This window comes from Halichoeres trimaculatus, unplaced genomic scaffold, assembly GCF_033239565.1.
Source record: "Halichoeres trimaculatus isolate MK-OKI-2021-1 unplaced genomic scaffold, fHalTri1.1 fHalTri1_scaffold_6, whole genome shotgun sequence".
In the NCBI taxonomy this organism is placed as follows: domain Eukaryota; kingdom Metazoa; phylum Chordata; class Actinopteri; order Labriformes; family Labridae; genus Halichoeres; species Halichoeres trimaculatus.
In genome coordinates, this window is record NW_027437184.1 from 19,554,298 (window position 1) to 19,571,846 (window position 17,549).

The window sequence follows — 17,549 nt, forward strand, 5'->3', positions numbered from 1 at the left end:
TATCACTTATCAGACAATTTGAGATATCTTAGGATACTTAAGTGCAACAGGGCCTGACGCTTTAGCTTGACCACTCAAAGCAAACAAATTGCGTTAAAATCACAGATGTTAATGGTAGAACTCACTCTTGATCAATATCAGTTAAATATTCAACCAAATTGTACACTTTATATCTTGGAATTTAAAATCCAAGATAATTTCAGTGAAAATATACATTTCTATTTGCATGTTGCTCTTAAACAAAACAGCTAACCAAAGGACAATTCCCTATGTGCCATAACTTAACATACAGTTGCTATATTCAGGCTCACCATGCCTTTTGTACGAGAGTTGTATGTTCTTGTAGTACAAAATATTTCCAGTAGATGGTGGTATACTTATACTTCTGGTATCTGTGGGTCTATGGTCTGGGGTAGTGTCTAGAAAGCATGGTCCAGTAGGCAAGCCAAACTGTATCTGTGGATATGTTTTCCACCCCTTCTAGGAAACCATGCAGGAAAAGAACAAACAAAGCACAGCTGTATGGCCTGTAAATAATTTGACATTGTAACTAAAACATAAAATATTGCAGTTTGAAAAAACACTTATGATACTCTCATAACAGCAGGCCTGTTAAAATTGCTCACATGATCATGTGCTTTTATTTTCATTCCTCCTGCTGTTAAACTGTACAGAAAACCATATATTACAGTCATATTAAGTCAGAATAACCTGACCTGAGGCCAGAGATGGGATGATAGATTTGTCTCCTACAGTTGCCCCTCCCTGCAGGTGTCCTCCTTTGAGTTATGAACACCATGTTAATTAGGCCAATGAACACCTCACCGAGTGGGAAAGGGGGTTGCTTCTTTGTCTGCCATTGGTTTGCTGGAGAAGAACTTTCTACTGTTGGCAGAAGTCCAAGTTCAGCAAAAACCTTACACAATGAAAACATGGTGATGGACTGTCAGCTTATGGCGTGTCTTGTGTGGACATGACATATTCTCTAAGAAAACATTTTTTTGATGATCATACAGGCAAACCTGTACATATAATATAAACCTGTACCGTTGCCATATGCGACTGTTACAAGGGATTTCTGTTTGTGCGTGGCGCACAATATGTAGCCTAATGTAAGCATTTGGATTCTTCACGTACGAATGAGCACATTGGTAAAATTACAACGCAGATAAACCGTGCATATTTATGAAGACACTGTTGCCGTTTCTCTCTCCACTCTGTAAATATAGTCTTTGTTCATGCCTGTGTACAATGTGAGCGCACCATGCGAAACAGCGGTACCGGGTAGAGTTGTCCCCCTTGTTCTCCCATGTGCTCCGCCCGCCTGCTCTGATTGGGTTAAAAATTACCCCCGCTACATCCGAAGGGCGGTGTGTATGAATGTTTTTTTCCCCATTCTCGCAGTAAGAAACGCCCACTCAGATGGCCGGTAAAGTCAGTTCAAACTGAAACAACACGCTGCCTGCTCACAGACTATCCAAGACGACGCTCATGTATGGAGAGGACAGGACGCTGCGCAACAGCCTCTACCTGAGCCTCTTTTTGTTTATCCAGAAACTCTAGAGTTAGGTTGCGTCAGGTAAACACTTTTCGTGATTGAATGTGTCATTATTTTCTGTCAATTAAGCCTAAGCCGATACACTTAGCAAGACTTGTCTCGGAACCTGCTGAGTGCGCTCACTGGATGCTTTGGCTGAACAGGTGGCGCGAGCTCCGGTTCCCTTAATTTGCTATTAGGGGCGAGACGCAGGCAGAGCGGAGTTAACGCACTTGACCGGACCTTAAGCATTTAATACCAGGCTTTAAGCTGGGCAAGGGACGAGCTGCGTAGGTTTCCTCCTTTGTTAAAAGGAGAACACTTGACAAGGGAGCTGTGATGCCAGTAGCTGACAGCGACATGGTAGTGGACAACAGCTCCGCGTTGCACGAGGGTAAAACCCCAAATAACAATGCCGGGAATGACAACATAACCTCGGCCTCCCTGAGTAGTCCAGCTGCAGACATCCTGAAGAACTTCTACCACACAAAGCGGGTCGGGAACTATCTAATCGGACGGAAACTTGGAGAAGGATCGTTCGCCAAAGTTAGAGAGGGTCTGCATGCCATGACAGGGGAGAAGGTAAGCAGAATAAGGAAACGTGTTTTGTAAAACTATGTATTATGGGCTATATTTTGCATGTTTATGGCATGATTCTAACGTAGAATGGAATTGTTTGTTTCTCACATTATTTTGCATTTATTTAAAAATGTCACTCCTTATATTACTTTTTTTTCTCAGACTGAAAATAATTAAAAAAATAATAATTGGCAGCATGCATCAAGATGTCTGTAGTATAGTTTAACATTTCATCTGAGTGGGCAGTGTCGGCTCTCCATGGATTTCTCCACATGAAGCAAGAAAACCCCCTCCCTCATTTTTATTGACAGTGTGGTCATATTTTAAGACTTGAAAACACCTTCAGCTGTTGGCTTTTCCTGAGAAAGTGATCGGCTTCATTTGCATTTAGAGGCTTTGTTAATGAGCTCATGCGGTACCACCAGCTGTTGAACCCTGCTTTATGCGCAGCGGGGCTTATTTTCTAGCCAAGCTCCACTGACAATATTTACTTTACCAATGTGTTGGTAAGTCAGAAAGAGAGAATAGGCTTCTGTATTTATCCAACATGTGTTGTGGGGCTAGTGGTGCTGTATTCATTTATTTATTTATTTATTTTGCACCTCTGCTTTGTGTGCTGGAGGTGATCTCACTGCTCTGGGCGCGCAAGCCTGTGATAGGGGCAGAGGGGAAAATTGCCCGGCCTATGAGAGAGCTTAGCTGCTACTTGCATATGGAATCATGTCGTTGATAAATGGGCTCCAGTCTCATTAGGATTCTGCCAGCGCAGGGCTTTGAAATGGTCTTCCATTGGCCACTGGTTGCCTTTGTCTCTCCAGGTTTTATTCTGAGGGGCAGAACATATATAGGAAAACAAGTACCCCCTTTTCCCCTGTGTTTTATACACACACACATACATATGTGTGTGTGTTAAGATTATAAGAGAACATGTGCTACTGAAATTAATGATTAGCATATTAAAGCATGTGTAACATAAGCTCACATTATGGACCCCCTTCCATTCTTTGATAGAAAGCGTTCATCTCCCCTTCCCTCACTGTCTTTGTTGAGGATGATGCAAACACTGGCAACCACAGACCCATCACATCACATGGTCTCCCGCTCTTTACGCACTCTATCTCTCTCTCATTCAGTGTAACACGGGGTCCAACGGGCTCTGACAGAGGGGGGCAGTGAGTTTATTCAAGGAAAAGGGTAGTCAGGGGGGCAAGAAAAACAGGAGATCCTTTTTTAGCATCATTAGAAAGTCATAGTGGATGGGAGAGTGTGTGTGTGCACGTGTGTGTTTGAGGCAGGGGGTTTGAAGGTGAGCAGAGGTGAGATGGTGCTGTTATGGTCATAGGGGCTACTGAGGTCAAATGCATGTGTTTTTGATGTCTGTAACCCACTTTCCCCTTGATACGTCCCCCCACCTCCGCCCTTTTCTGTCTGAGGGGTGCCTGGTAAACAACTGAACCCCCCCTCTACAAGCCCCCCTGGCAGGGCACACCCCTCCCCCTGCATATACCCACCACCACTCTTCTCATATAGACTAGCCTACTGTAAATACAGTGCCCCATCCCCCCATACATACCCCGCACCCCATGTCTTATCCTCACGGTCTGGCATAAACAAGGGGCCAATCTATTACTGTACTGACAGTCACACACAGAGCTACACTCACACAGGAAATACAGCCAGCTTTAATTAGTGGCTGTAAAAAGGTTTTTTTAGAGGTGAATCAATTATTGGAGATGAAAGGACGAAAGTTAAAAAAAAAAACAACAACCTGAAGGACAGAAGAAAGAGCACACACACGCATATAAACATGTGACCCTCACCATTTCATTAATGGATATGGTTATTAGCTTCACCGGTCAGGTCTTTCCATTTTCTGTGGGCTCTCCTTGAGATGATTTGCTGTGAATAGTAGCAATGCTCTTGAACCCAGTCTAGACAGAGTTACAAGGATACAAGAAGACGGGCAAGGGATGAAATGGAATTTATGGGGACGTTATTGAATGTAATTAGCAGTAAAGTGTTTGTCATGGAGGTAGAGGACATGTTCAGAGTCTTTTATGAGCAGATCGTGCAGGATTTTATCTCCATTTAGACAAGGACACAGAGATGCAGACAGAAGATGCTCGGATGAGTAATTAAAGACAGAAAAAACTGAAGACATCAGACAGGCAATCTGTTCTCCTCACTCTGTTGAATCTTGCAGGCACTCATTTATCCTCCCTCACTCTCGTTCCCACATTTGTTGTCGCTCCTCATGTGTGTTTAGCTGCAGCTGAACTCCAGCAAATGGGGAAGTGCTGCGAGTCCATTTGGCCTTGGCGCCTTCTCAGCAGATAGAGTAACATTTGCTTTTCCCCTAGTTTATGATGTTTCAATAACCCCTCCAACACACACTCACACACATCCCCCTTCCTGCAGCCTTAGGGCCCTATAGCGCTTGGGTTGCCCCACATTGGGAGCAGCTGTGAGGGAGCGGTCAGTGTCGAGTTATACACCCTGCAATGGAAACTGAGAGGCTCGTCACCTGTTACACTTCAACTCTGAAAAGCTCTCCCCTGCATGGCAATTGTTCACAATCTAGCTCATTTAAGCTGCAGAATAAATGCTTTTTCCTTTTTTCTAAAATAGCATCCAAACTTTTCACTTCATCAACTCCTGTGTTAACTTCTCCAGGTGGCAGTGAAGGTGATCGACAAACGGAAGGCCAAGAAGGACTCATATGTGACCAAGAACTTGCGGAGAGAGGGGCACATCCAGCAGATGATCCGCCACCCTAATATCACACAGCTGCTGGACATCCTGGAGACAGAGAACAGCTACTACCTGGTGATGGAGCTGTGTCCTGGCGGGAATCTCATGAACCGCATTTATGACAAGAAGCGCCTGGATGAGAGGGAGACTCAGAAGTACATCAGACAGTTGGTGCTGGCTGTCGAACACCTGCATAGAGCTGGCGTTGTGCACAGGTACAAAAATGACACCAAAAGTTAAAGTTAAGGATGAAGGGGAAAAGGTATTGTCTCTGGTGTTAACGCATAATTTTCAAAAAAAACATCAGAAATATTAACAGTTTGTCAAAGCTCAGAAAAACTGACTTTCAGATTTTAGCATCAGACATGATCCTCTTTCTGAAAGTGTGGGTTAAGTCCTTATTGTACACATTACTGTTAATCCTCAAACAAATAAATCTGTCCGCTCTGAAGACACAATGATGCTCTGTGCATTTTCCAAGACAGCTGCAAAACAAGATTAAAACACCAGCTCAATTTCTTTGCTCTCTGCACAGTTTGCAGCAATTCCAAAGTGTTTCTCTTACAAATAGTGTTACATGATAGGATAAAACGTTTGATGTGATATAAGGAAAGTACATAAGCTGCATCTCTAAATCAAATCACACAATGCACTTCCTGGGAATATTCAATTCTGAGCCTGGGAACTAAATTTCCATCATTGTGAGATGGTCTGTGCAGATAACTGTATAACAGGATTTCTGAGACCAAGGAGGGATCTGGAGACACACAAAAGAGGCTGAAAATCAGCCAGTGTGACCCACATTGGGAGGGGTGAATGTGTAGGGGCCTGCAGTGAAGGGAGGGTGGGGGGGCTCTTCTGTTTGTGCATTGTATGAAGATGGTGGGGAGGATAAGTTATCTAATGTAAATAGTGACACTGACCTTTTTTCCTCTTCTTTCTTTGTGTTGCAGAGATCTGAAGATAGAAAACCTCCTGTTGGATGAGCAGGACAACATAAAGCTCATAGGTAACACAAGGATCCTTTTACTTAGCCTTGAATCTTAAATTCTCTCAAAAATACAAAGGTTTCTACAATGGAAAAATGAATAGCATTAAAGCAGCTAATATTAAAAGATTTTTAATGGCTCCAGCTACTTAACGTTAGAAAAAAAAATCTCAGCTGGAGTTTGACTCCAACATGTGGTGAGGGGTTAAGCGCTATTAAATATCCTGTTAAAACCTTTACAATCTCTCTGCATAGTGCTAATCTGTTTCTGTTTGTGCGTGTTTATGCTGGAATGAGGCGACTCTTTTAACAGGTTTTCTAAAAAAAGCAGCAATAAACCCAGAAAAAAACGCTCAACCTACTTCTCTGTGTTTTTAGACTTTGGTCTCAGTAACTGTGCTGGCATCTTGGGATACTCTGACCCTTTCAGCACCCAGTGTGGAAGTCCTGCCTACGCCGCTCCAGAGCTGCTCTCCAGGAAGAAGTACGGCCCGAAGGTGGATGTCTGGTCCATGTGAGTTTGGTCTCTTTGAAATGTTGTAAAATAAATCTGTCATTCTCGAGATGTTTAGTTCATGTTGCTAAAGTGTGTATTATTATCTTCCAGTGGTGTGAATATGTACGCGATGTTGACCGGGACTCTACCGTTTACCGTGGAGCCCTTCAGTCTCAGAGCGCTGCACCAGAAAATGGTGGATAAGGAGATGAACCCTCTACCTCCTTCTCTCTCTACAGGTAAATTCTTATAGCACAAATGCATAACTGTCTGAAGGTAATTTACCTATAAATCCTGCACCACCGTGCCAGCTTTTGTACTTACATAACAGAGTGGTTATCCCTGAGGGTAAAATAGATTAATCTGTAAAGCTGGAACTCACTCAAGATAGTACAGGTTTATGATTGGATGTTACAAAATGAGAAGTTGTGGTATTTGATGAACCAGTGACACATTCTGTCATCTGCCAAGACTGAGACAATAGGACTATACAAACGTATGGATTAAAGTTATCCAAACAGAAAAGATTACGTAAATGCTTTGGAGTGTAGAAAGACTTTTGAACAACAAGTTGAAGATGAAACTTGTTCCTTAGTTTTTCAGAACCTGTAAATAGGAGTTTAATACACACAGAAAAATCTTCCATTTGAATCTCTGCAATTTAGCATTTTTAAATCTTGAATATAGAACTCCTTTTTTATTTGTAAAAAATGTTTTGGTCACTGAGGAATATGAGTCCCATGATTCTGATTTATTCATGCATCAAACTGAAGGCAACTTTGTGTCAATAACCATTTCACAAGAACGAACACGGCAGCTTCAGAAGACATCTAGTTTCATCAGTAACTGCCTGTTTCAGTTTTAAGATACGTATTGTAAGGTGGAAATGACACCGCAAAGACACAACTTAAAAAAACAAACAGCAAAAAATATTTCAGATTTTTATAAAGGGTAAATTCAAGGTTGAAAGATTAAGTAAAGAGGAACTTGCATAACACTTAATGGGTCACATGCATACATTCATACATGAAAGAGTTACACAGTACAAGTCTAAACAAGTCTGTCTATGAAACTGCCATTATGTGTTTGTTCATAGTTGTTGATTGCCTTTATATAACATTTCCAGAGAAGACGCTGGCACGACACCAAAAAATTTTATGATGCCGGCATTTTTTTTTTCCTCATGGCTCCCTGAGAAGCTTTGAAGAAAATGACGTACTATCCTCCCTTACTTTTCTACAATGTATACCACATTAATTTCAAGAAAATTCACCCTGTCAGTCTGACTTCTTACCAAAACTTTTTGTCAGTAGTTTAGACACACAGCCTCAGGAATACATGGAAAATAGGTAGCACAGGTGAGCTCTTCTCAGGAATTGGTGACGCTCATACCTGGGACGCTTCACCCCTAGCGAGTCACAACATTGTCGTTGTGATGCATTCTTAACCCAGTTATGTAAGTAACTGCTAATCAAGCTATTAACACATGTCATCGCATCTGCGTTATGTTATGTAAGGCAGAAAGCGGATGAGGAGGATGAGGGCCAAGTTTGTGGTCAGTAGCTGTGCCTACAAACAAAAGGGATTGCAAAACTGGCGTGTGTACTCCAACTCCTTGTCCAAAAAATGCTTCAGTTGTGCGTGAGGTAATTAATAAATCAAGCAATCATTTATTTTCAGTCCCACACTTGTCAAACAAAAAAAGGGAGCTGTATTTTTACAGCGAATGTTGTGATATAATTATATGTTACAGTGCCGGAAAACTTTTCTTATGCAACAAGTGAGCGTCAGCGCTAGAAATACATGATTATTTTTTCTCTCCTTGTTCAGCTGCCATCTGTCTTCTGAAGAAGCTTCTGGAGCCTGATCCAAGCAAACGTCCCAATATCCACCAGGTGATGGCTGATTCCTGGCTGCAGCTCGCCAACAAAAACACAGGAGCACCATACCTCAACAGGTACACATTAGAGAAAATTTCAGTTTGTATGATTCAAAAGAAGGGGGTTTATTTAAGTTTTGGGGGGTTTTTGCTTTTGTTTTTGCTATTAAAAAATGTATTTTAATTTTACCTCAAAGTTTACACCCTTTATTTTTGCAATCAGAATCCACATTGAAGAAATAAACCACACCGTGTTGCTACATATGACGGAGAAGATGGGCTACAAGCACAGCGAGGTGCTGAGCGCAGTCCTCACCAACCGCGCCTGCCACACTCTAGCTGTCTACTTTCTCCTCAACAAGAAAATGAAGAGACTTTCAAAAGAGTACAGGGTAAGACGATCAACACTAGCCTTCACAATTAAAAGAGGTTTAATTAATTTAGCAAAGTCCTGAAAAACACCATAATTAATTCTGTGTTTCTGGAAAGGTCATAGTTATAAAAGGACAAATCTGATTCCTAAAATTCTTAGTAACATAGGGTATTTTGTGTGTGTGAAGGAGATGCAGTTCCAAGAAAATAAAAAGAAAGGAGAGAAGCAGAAGAGTGAATACTTCCAGACGCAGTGGAGGAAGCACGTCGACAAGCTCACCATTCCCCCGAAACAGACACCGGTCTACTTGGCAGTCAGCAAGGGGCCAAGCAAGGAGAAGAAACACAGAACAGGTAAGAGCTTGTACGATGGAGTGTCAGTATTACATATACTGTTTGATCATTGCCACTCACTGTGTGTATTTCATTTACCTTTGTTCATACAGGGTAGGTTGACTGAGCATGCTTTACACTAACCGTAGTATTCCAATCATCCATCCATCCATCCATTCATCCATCCACCCAACCCCTCGTCCCATCCTTCCATCCATCCTACTGTTGTTTGTCTGTCCACCCACCTGAGAAGAAACTTCCTGGATGAGTTGCCAACACTTTGTAGAGCACTTTTATTTAAACATGCCTGTTATCAGTCAGATTAAAGATGCACAAAGTAGAAGTAAGTATATGGTATCACACACTATGTGCTTTTAAAACCACACCTGAATGAGAGTGACAGTGTGCCGACTCTGTCAGATCACATTTCTCATTTTAGAGCTTATAAGTGACAAATGAGGCCACAGAGGTAAATCTAAGGTCTAAGCTCCTTCCCCCCTCGTCAGTTAACCCCAGCCTGTTTCAGATCCTGCATGTCGGGATGGGCCAGTCTGCAACAGCTTAAAATTGAGTACAGAATGTTCTGGTGTCTTTACACCTCCTCGTTCCGTGCACTCAAATCATTATGCCTGCGAGTGGTATGTTTACACTGACATGACATGGGTTCTCTCTCTATATAAGCGGGCATTCAGCCAAAAGAGTTCAGGCAGGGCGCAGCTGACTTACTTTTCATACAGTTGCTTTAAAATCACTCCAGCAAAAACCTGACTCAGTTGGCAGACTTCAAAGTCAAATTCCAGAAATTCTAATCTACTTCTTGTCGCCTCCTCAGGTCTTTTGCGTGCCATCACAGGAGGCCATCGTAATTCACCTCTGGCACCTCCTGGAACCGTTGCTTCCTCCTCAATGGAATACCTTGAGATCCATCCCCTCTTTCCCAACACCCCTCAGCAGCGAAGGCGCCTGGCCACCCTCCCTCAAGTCAACACGAGCCCAGAACACAACATACCCGCTCCACCAGCACCATCGCCAATCGGCATGCATTCCTTCGGTTCCCTCTCAAAAGCAGAACAAATCGAAGACACCCCCGCTTCGCCCTGGTACAAGCTGACCAACGGGACTCTGTCCCCGCCTCGCCATGTCTCTGCCTTCCAGCCTGACTCTTCCTACCTGAAGAAGGCAACAATCCCCAGTCCCCCTGTCCTTATTGTTAACCCACAGCCTAAGAAAAGTCTCTCATCAGATTGGTGCGGTTCCTCCGACACCAGTGGCAGCCCCCCAAGCACCATAGGAAGCCCCCCAGGGAGCTCAGCTTTCAGCCCTCCGAAGTCGGCCTTTAGTGTCCTTAACCCCACCTCAGCTTTTAGCCCTCCTTCAAATAACAGCAGCAGCAGCGACCCCGACAGCCCAACACACCGTAGCAAGTTCCCCTCAATGGGAATCGGACAGATTCTGAAGAAGAAGGTCCAGCTGCAGCCGTTTAGCTTCCGACCAGAACAGGTTGTGGAGGAAGTGGTGTCCCCGCCCCCTTACCCCATGCAGACTCTCCTCTGTGCTTCAGGTGCACTCAAGACCCTCTGTTGAGGGATAAAGGACAAAAGAAAACGAACGAAAGACTCAAGACCTCTCTCAACAATGTTAGTGAGGTCTTCCAGAGCGGCCTTTTGAACTGTGAACTGCCCCTTTATTGCAACTGAGCCACTTTTCCCTAAAGACTTGATCAATTAGAGAGGAAATCAAGAAGAGAGAGGGTTTCAGAATACAATATCTCATGTCACTGCTCTCATTGCGTAATAAGAGGTGGTGACACTGAGACGATGAGATTCCAAGCAGCACCCTTAGCGATTACTTCCCCTCGCTGTGTCTTAGATACAGAGTGGACATTGGACATCATGTAATATGGGCCTTCCCAACAAGGTGTAAAAATACACACACACATTTACATACACGTGTAACACTGTATTATACACTGAGTGTAGCGATACTCTCTTATGTAATATTGCTGTAACTGGTTACTAATTGAGCCGCAAACTGATTCACACCAGCTAACAGACCCCACCCCTGACCCTGACTACTTTTTTAAATGTTTTGTGTCTGTAAAAACTCTTTGAAGAAACCCACTGACTTCCAGCCAGCTGGCACTGTATCCTCAACGCTGACTGGATGAAGAAGCGCACTGCACTATTCTTAAAAAAACCAAAACCTATAGAAACAACGTTTACCATCTTTTACCTCACTGCATTATTCATGCATTAACGTATGTCAGCAGTCGATTGCGACATGCTTGTGTGGATTCTGCCATGATGTAGCAGTGTGTGAGTGTTCCAAATCAACACACTGAAATAGAAGTAGGTATCAAGAATAGAGTAACACTCACTTTTTATAGCCTTCTCATAAAATATCACTCAACACTGACAATAATTCATAGCTATAACTTTTTATACACGTTTCATCACCTCTTTAACCCACAGGGAACTGTCACAGTCTTACTTAGGGAGGATATGCCTGTTCATAGTCAGTTTTGAAGAAAAAAAAAGGAAAGATAAAAAAACAAAGCATCGAAAGCCTTACGAAACGGAACAACCTCGCCAATAGCTGAGGAGAAGAAGGCGCATTGAAGTGCTATGAGGATGACGTATTGCCCATGAAAATAGTTCACTTCCTTTGTCTTAATGCTGTAGTTTGTGCAATAGTCTTAAATGTTACCTGCAATGACGAGTATTTGCCAAGCACTCTCTGAGTGATGTGAAAATTGTGCTTGTAAATAATACGACTCCTGTGTTTCTGTCGCGTACGCTGTCCTGTGCAAAGGGATTCTAAAATGTTTGTTGAACAGACGTTTCATGTTTTATGGCTTCTTAAAAACTATTTGACTCTAGGGACCTGCAGGCATACGAGGCTTCTCACTGTTAAGAAACTGTAGAATCTCTTCCTGTCTGAACGAAAAAGTTGCATGCAATGTTTCACGAGTCAAAGTTGTACTGTGAACATTTGAAATTCTGTCTTTGTACCTTTTTTCTGGTTGATACTGAGATTGATACAGACTCGGGGGTCTTTTGTAAGATTTTGTAATGGATGGTTTTGTTCGAGTGTCAAGAGATTTCTATGCTGTACAAAGTATTTTAAATATTTATACTGAATCCTTTATGTGTCTGTCTGGTCCTTCAGTACATCCGTCTGGTTTTATTCATCATATGCTTTTAAACACATATACACACTCAAGCTTTTTAGTAGCAGTCAAGAAACAGAATTAACGTACTTTATACACTTTAGTTAAGACATAAATCTACAATCTAGTTAATTTATGTTCAGTTCAAACAGAGCCACAGGCGTTTACATTTATTCCTGGAGCTTTCAGCTTTCAGTGCCAGGAGAGCCGTGTGATTGCCTTCTCTGTGAAGCTGAAGTGAAGACGGTTTTACAGCCTCAATGTGCCACTTGTCTCACATACCATAAAAGTTTCTCATGGCACCTGTGGTTGGTAAAAAAAAAAAAAGAAGAAAACACTCCTTTGCAACAGCTGAAAGATCCTTGGGTCTGATACACCCACACAGGTCCATGCTATGACCCCTCCCAACACACACACACACACACACACACACACACACACACACACACACACACACACACACACACACACACACACACACACACACACACACACACACACACACACACACACACATACTGTAGACACTAATCCACTCAGCTGTGGCCCCCACGTCCCCATCATAAACCTCTTTGGGTGACACTGGCCTGACGAGACAAAGAAGGGGGATCACCAGAGCTCCGAGACAAACATGCGCAGGACAACACAAACAAGGCCGTCTGATTAAATCGCCGTGGCTAAGCTGATAAAAGCCGAGGGGCAAGAGTGGCTCTGAAATGCATTAGAGGCCGAGCCTTTTGTTTACCAATGACAGGCGGACAGTTAGTTAGACTCCCCAGGCGGTCCAAGGAGAAAAACATGAATACTTTGGCTTAATGACAGCGCTGAGCGAAAGGATGGCATTACCAAGTATTACCTGTTCTGTCAAGTTCTGCTCTGGTGACACCTGTGAAAAGTCTGAACAAACCAAATATTACTGAGAGAGTGGAGCTCGCAGAATGCCCCTACTTGAGTTTGTGATGAAGAGTACCAGATTTGGTAACCTTTGTATGCCAAAAGAGGACATGACACCACACATTTCACATTTTCAATCTATCTGGGACAATCAGGTCATTTCAGTGAGTTTCTCAGGATTTGGGAATGTCCAGCCCTTGGAGATAAAAATGGACGGTTTGTATTAAAGATGAAGAAAAAGCGCCATTCATGCTTTACCATTTGAGACAAAGTAAGCAAAGAGAGCAGATATTCAGGGATAGAAATTTGACATCTTGAATTGGATAAGGGTTTTCCAGGAAGTTCCCCCAGACATTTGACGTTGTCCATCACCTGTGCTCTTATGATACAATTAGTTAATTGGGCAAAATTAAATGTGGCTAATGCTATGGCCAAATGGGACATTCCATCACTTTATGGCAAATAGTCCTGGTATTGTATTGACTGGGCATGCATATGGGCCCTGGACTCTATGTGAGGTGACCATAACTTGTATCACCAGATCTTTAAATGCCAAAAAAAGTAAATAAATAAATAAAATAACTGACATAGGCTAGATTTACAGCGTTATCATGAGAAATGTAGTTTTCATAATAAGCACATTACTGTTCAGTATCCTATAAGTTTCATGATAAAACAAGCTGTGTATCACAGGATATTGAAGCTTAAATCAACCAGGATAAGAAGATAAATAAGGTAAGATCTTGAGGAAACAATCTTAAGTATTCAATTCCAGAAAAACTGTTTTTTTTTTTCAAAACTGTGAGCTCAATACAAGAGAATATTGACAAAGAGAATGACCAAAATAATTTGGGAGAAGAAATTAGTCAATAGTAGACAATTACTTTAATTTCAGTGTAATTTGAATCCAAATCTTGTATCTTGAGGTTTCTTTTAGATTAGTACTCTTGATAAGACAACTTGCCCCTGGCAAAATAAAACCAGACAGATTTCTCCATGTTAACACATTTTTGTTGTGAAGTGTTGATGTAATGCGTAACACACTGATTAATAAGTAATAAAAAATGAAAACACTTTCAGGCTTAGACTGCTTTTTGAAAGTTTTGAATATAGAAAAAAAAGCTGTCAATCTTGGTCACTGGGCTGGCATCATGGAAAGACAACCATGCAGATGAGGAAAAGACAAAAACATGATTTTCCTAGACGTGCAGATTATTTTACGTTAATCTGTGTGAACAGGACGCGCTGCAATGACTCGTCTGTGATAAACAAACATCCACCCTACAGTCCCAGCAGGGGATACATTTTTTTAGTTGCCATAATCACATTAAAGGGATTTTTTTTAAATTAGTGAAACCAGACAAATCAGTTAGAAGGTTTGATTTCTCAAGGAATGATTTTCAGAGGATAAAGGATTATTTTTTATACGTCTAAATTAAATACTAAGACCATTATAAATGTTCAAATGTCCAAACTACACAGCTTGATGCAGCTTAATGCAAACTGTAAACTGAAGAAAGTTATTTTTTGTCATTCTTAGACATAAAAGGGTTTGGACCATTAATATTGATATAATGTAGAACAGTCAACCTCTTAGCAGAAGAGAAAACCAGAGTGATTATTTTCAAAAGTGCACCTGAAACTCTTCATCACCTGTCTTTGGAATAAATAAATATGTTTTAGGATTAAAATCAGTAATAATGAGGTCAAACTGACCACTTACTGTCCTCTGGGACTAAATATCTGTCAATCTGTTCAGACTTAGATCCTGATGACACTAATCCTGTTTTCAGCCCCCTTCTCATCACATATACTCACACACACACACACACACACACACACACACACACTCACACCAGGGTGTCACTGGCAATAGGAAAGCCTTTGTGTCTGAGAAAAACAGACGATTAACCTGCTGCTGCTGCTGCTGCTGCTGCACAGTGACGGACTCCAGGGATATACACACACACAACATACACACACACAAATGTGCATCCTGGTTCACAACCTGACAGACCAGTGGTGCTTTCCTCAGCATCTCACACACCCATCAGGAGAAGAGGGAGAGTGAGTGGGAGACACCCAGACAACCTGGCAGACACAGGCGTACACAAAGATGCAAAAGGGGGGAATAATCAAGCAGATGTTTTTAATGAAGCAGGAGGTTTCTGGGGGGATTGGGGGGAAATGTGTCTGGCTGGCCGCCCTGTTCCATCACAGGAACAGATAAAGGTGAAAATGAATCAAAGCATTGAGATATCAGAGATATACTGCTGCTGATTTTGAGGCACCACTAACAGGTGTGTGATAAGTTTTGGCGCCATTTTACATCCCCTGATTCTTGAGATTAATTTAGGAAGAGTGACCCCTCCGATGATGAGGTTTACCAACTGACCTGCCATCTAGTTAGAGTGGCACAATGACGCAGAAGAGACCAGACCATTTTAATGCCTGTAGGTCAAAAAAAGGATTTCAGTGAGGCATATGTCAACAAGAAGAATGTGTAAGGGGAAGAAGACGTTTAGTGGGGCTCAATCAACATATATGCTCTTATTTCTTCTAGTGTTTTCTGTTTTCACTCATTTGGAAACTACTATATCGACATTTTAACAATTAAAGATAATAGGCTTGGATGATATGTTTAGAATACACTTAAAAAAATGCACATGAGCTCTATTACATTAGAATCATAAGATTAAACAAAACATAAAGAGAGCTGTGGAAAATCAAGAGTTACACCAGGAAATGTCTTAAACGTGCTATGAGCAACTGGTGGGGTGTGGCTCCTTTGTGAGGGGGAACCCAAAAATATGATGGGTAAGGAAAATTTGCAATAAATGGAAAAAAGTATTGATTTGAAACTATGAATGATTTAAATACTAGGCTTTTTGCCTCATTGCCTTATTTCTTGATTGATAAAACCTCCACTAAAGACTGTACAGAACAAAAACTCTTTTCTCCCTGCTCCCCTTGTTTCAGAGTAGAAAGCAGCACTTCATTTAGCTCCCTAAAACTCCTAAAACAGAAACATTTTTCCCCCTTTCAAAGTAATCCTTTTCGTTTCATGGAGAAAACAAACACATTTTGTAAGTTGGCACACAGGTGGCACTCCTTGAGTTATTTTCTCTCTCAAAAACAAGATCAGAAATTCAATCAAAGAGCCAAGCTCAGCCAATCACATTTCAGTGTCTGTAGCAACAGCAGCATCAGATCAGGCTGCCATTGGTGCGATGTTTCACACAGGGAAGGCTGTAATTGGATGATAGCACGCCGAGGCTTCATTGCCTCCATGGCAACATTGCTTCCTTATTGCTTAGGGAAGGTGAAAAAGGAGGGAAAGAGGGGAGGCGACTCTCACTCAGACACTACCTCTGCATTATTCATCCTTTGTCCCTGAGTGCTCGTAGAGTGTGTGCGTGTGTGTGTGTGTGTGCAGATGTGCTGGGTGATGCGAGTGCGTGTGCATGTGTGTTTGTGCATGTGTTTCAGTGTTAGTCTTGGTGATTGGTTGAGACTCTGGGTGAACGGGGTGAAACCGGTGCAATAATTGCACTTAGAGGTGCAATGCATCAAGCATCACCACGGCTATATATAAAACAGATAAATGAGCTGGGACTCCATTCATTTAGACACTGGCTTCAAACACTGACTGACTTTGGGCTTATTTACTCTTAAAGGAACACAAACAAATAAATAAACAAACAAACAAACAGAGACTAGATCTTATAATTAGGTGTGTGAAGAGGTGTGACAGCAGCAACATCTGGACAGTGGACTGGCCGGCCGGTTGCATCATCCTCTCTCTGTGCTGAATCCACGCAGGCTCCCCACGCTGGAGCCGGGACTGACTGAGGAAAAACAACACCACCCACCAACAACAACACCAGATACAACAAAAACCACGCGGCTTGTTTGTTGTTGTTTTGAATTTTTTTTTTCCGGCAGCAGTGGGAGGGGGGAAGGAGGAAAAGAGGGGACAGGGTGGGGTTAGCAGAGAGAAAAACATCACACAGGGATTAGGGTAAGGGGGGTTCATTCAGGACTCCTCCCCCGCGTGTGTGTCTGAGCATGAGCGAGGGGGATAACGTCTGTTGACAGGCGTGCCGGCCAGCGAGCTGGATGGCTGTTCCTCTGGCTGTGAACACGATGACGAGATGGCAACAGGCACTCAGCATAGCACGTGCTCTCAGTTGCCATCGCAACCTGCCCTTGGATACAGCGTGCTGGTTGGCCGTTTCTAACTGTTGTTGTTCTGTGTGCGGCTGATGAAACCTCGTGGATGAGGGAGGGCAAGTGGTACAGCATGGAGCTGATTTCCCGCCTTGGTAGAAAGTGTTGCTAGGCACATTAGGGGTCAGTTGGTAAATAAACACTTAATTTTTAATCACCCCGCCCTACAGAACCAAAGATCTTACACTTAGTGTTTAACTGTTAAATCCATGAAATACCTCCAATTACAAAGCAGGATCAGCCTCTGATCCTGGCAATCTCAGTGCAGCAAGTCAAAGAAAAAGAAACATTTAAAGGGATTATCCTGGCTCTTTAAAGTGT

At 42.4% G+C, this 17,549-nt stretch overlaps 1 protein-coding gene across 1 annotated transcript; it reads left to right on the plus strand.

The window, feature by feature from the left end:
* Positions 1-1,419: 1,419 nt before the first annotated feature.
* hunk (hormonally up-regulated Neu-associated kinase) lies at positions 1,420-12,075 on the plus strand. The gene is made up of 9 exons (XM_074672840.1): positions 1,420-2,119; positions 4,790-5,082; positions 5,821-5,876; positions 6,234-6,369; positions 6,463-6,590; positions 8,182-8,308; positions 8,454-8,622; positions 8,791-8,956; positions 9,768-12,075. The coding sequence occupies exons 1-9, from the start codon at positions 1,877-1,879 to the stop codon at positions 10,517-10,519; spliced, it is 2,070 nt and encodes a 689-aa protein (XP_074528941.1). The 5' UTR covers positions 1,420-1,876; the 3' UTR covers positions 10,520-12,075.
* Positions 12,076-17,549: the final 5,474 nt, after the last annotated feature.

Excerpts from the sequence above, each read along its gene's own strand:
- hunk (XM_074672840.1), top strand. The coding sequence starts at position 1,877 with ATGCCAGTAGCTGACAGCGACATGGTAGTGGACAACAGCTCCGCGTTG. Across the intron at positions 5,877-6,233 it reads GGACAACATAAAGCTCATAG|ACTTTGGTCTCAGTAACTGT; the intron begins GTAACACAAGGA and ends CTGTGTTTTTAG. Across the intron at positions 8,309-8,453 it reads GGAGCACCATACCTCAACAG|AATCCACATTGAAGAAATAA; the intron begins GTACACATTAGA and ends TTTTGCAATCAG.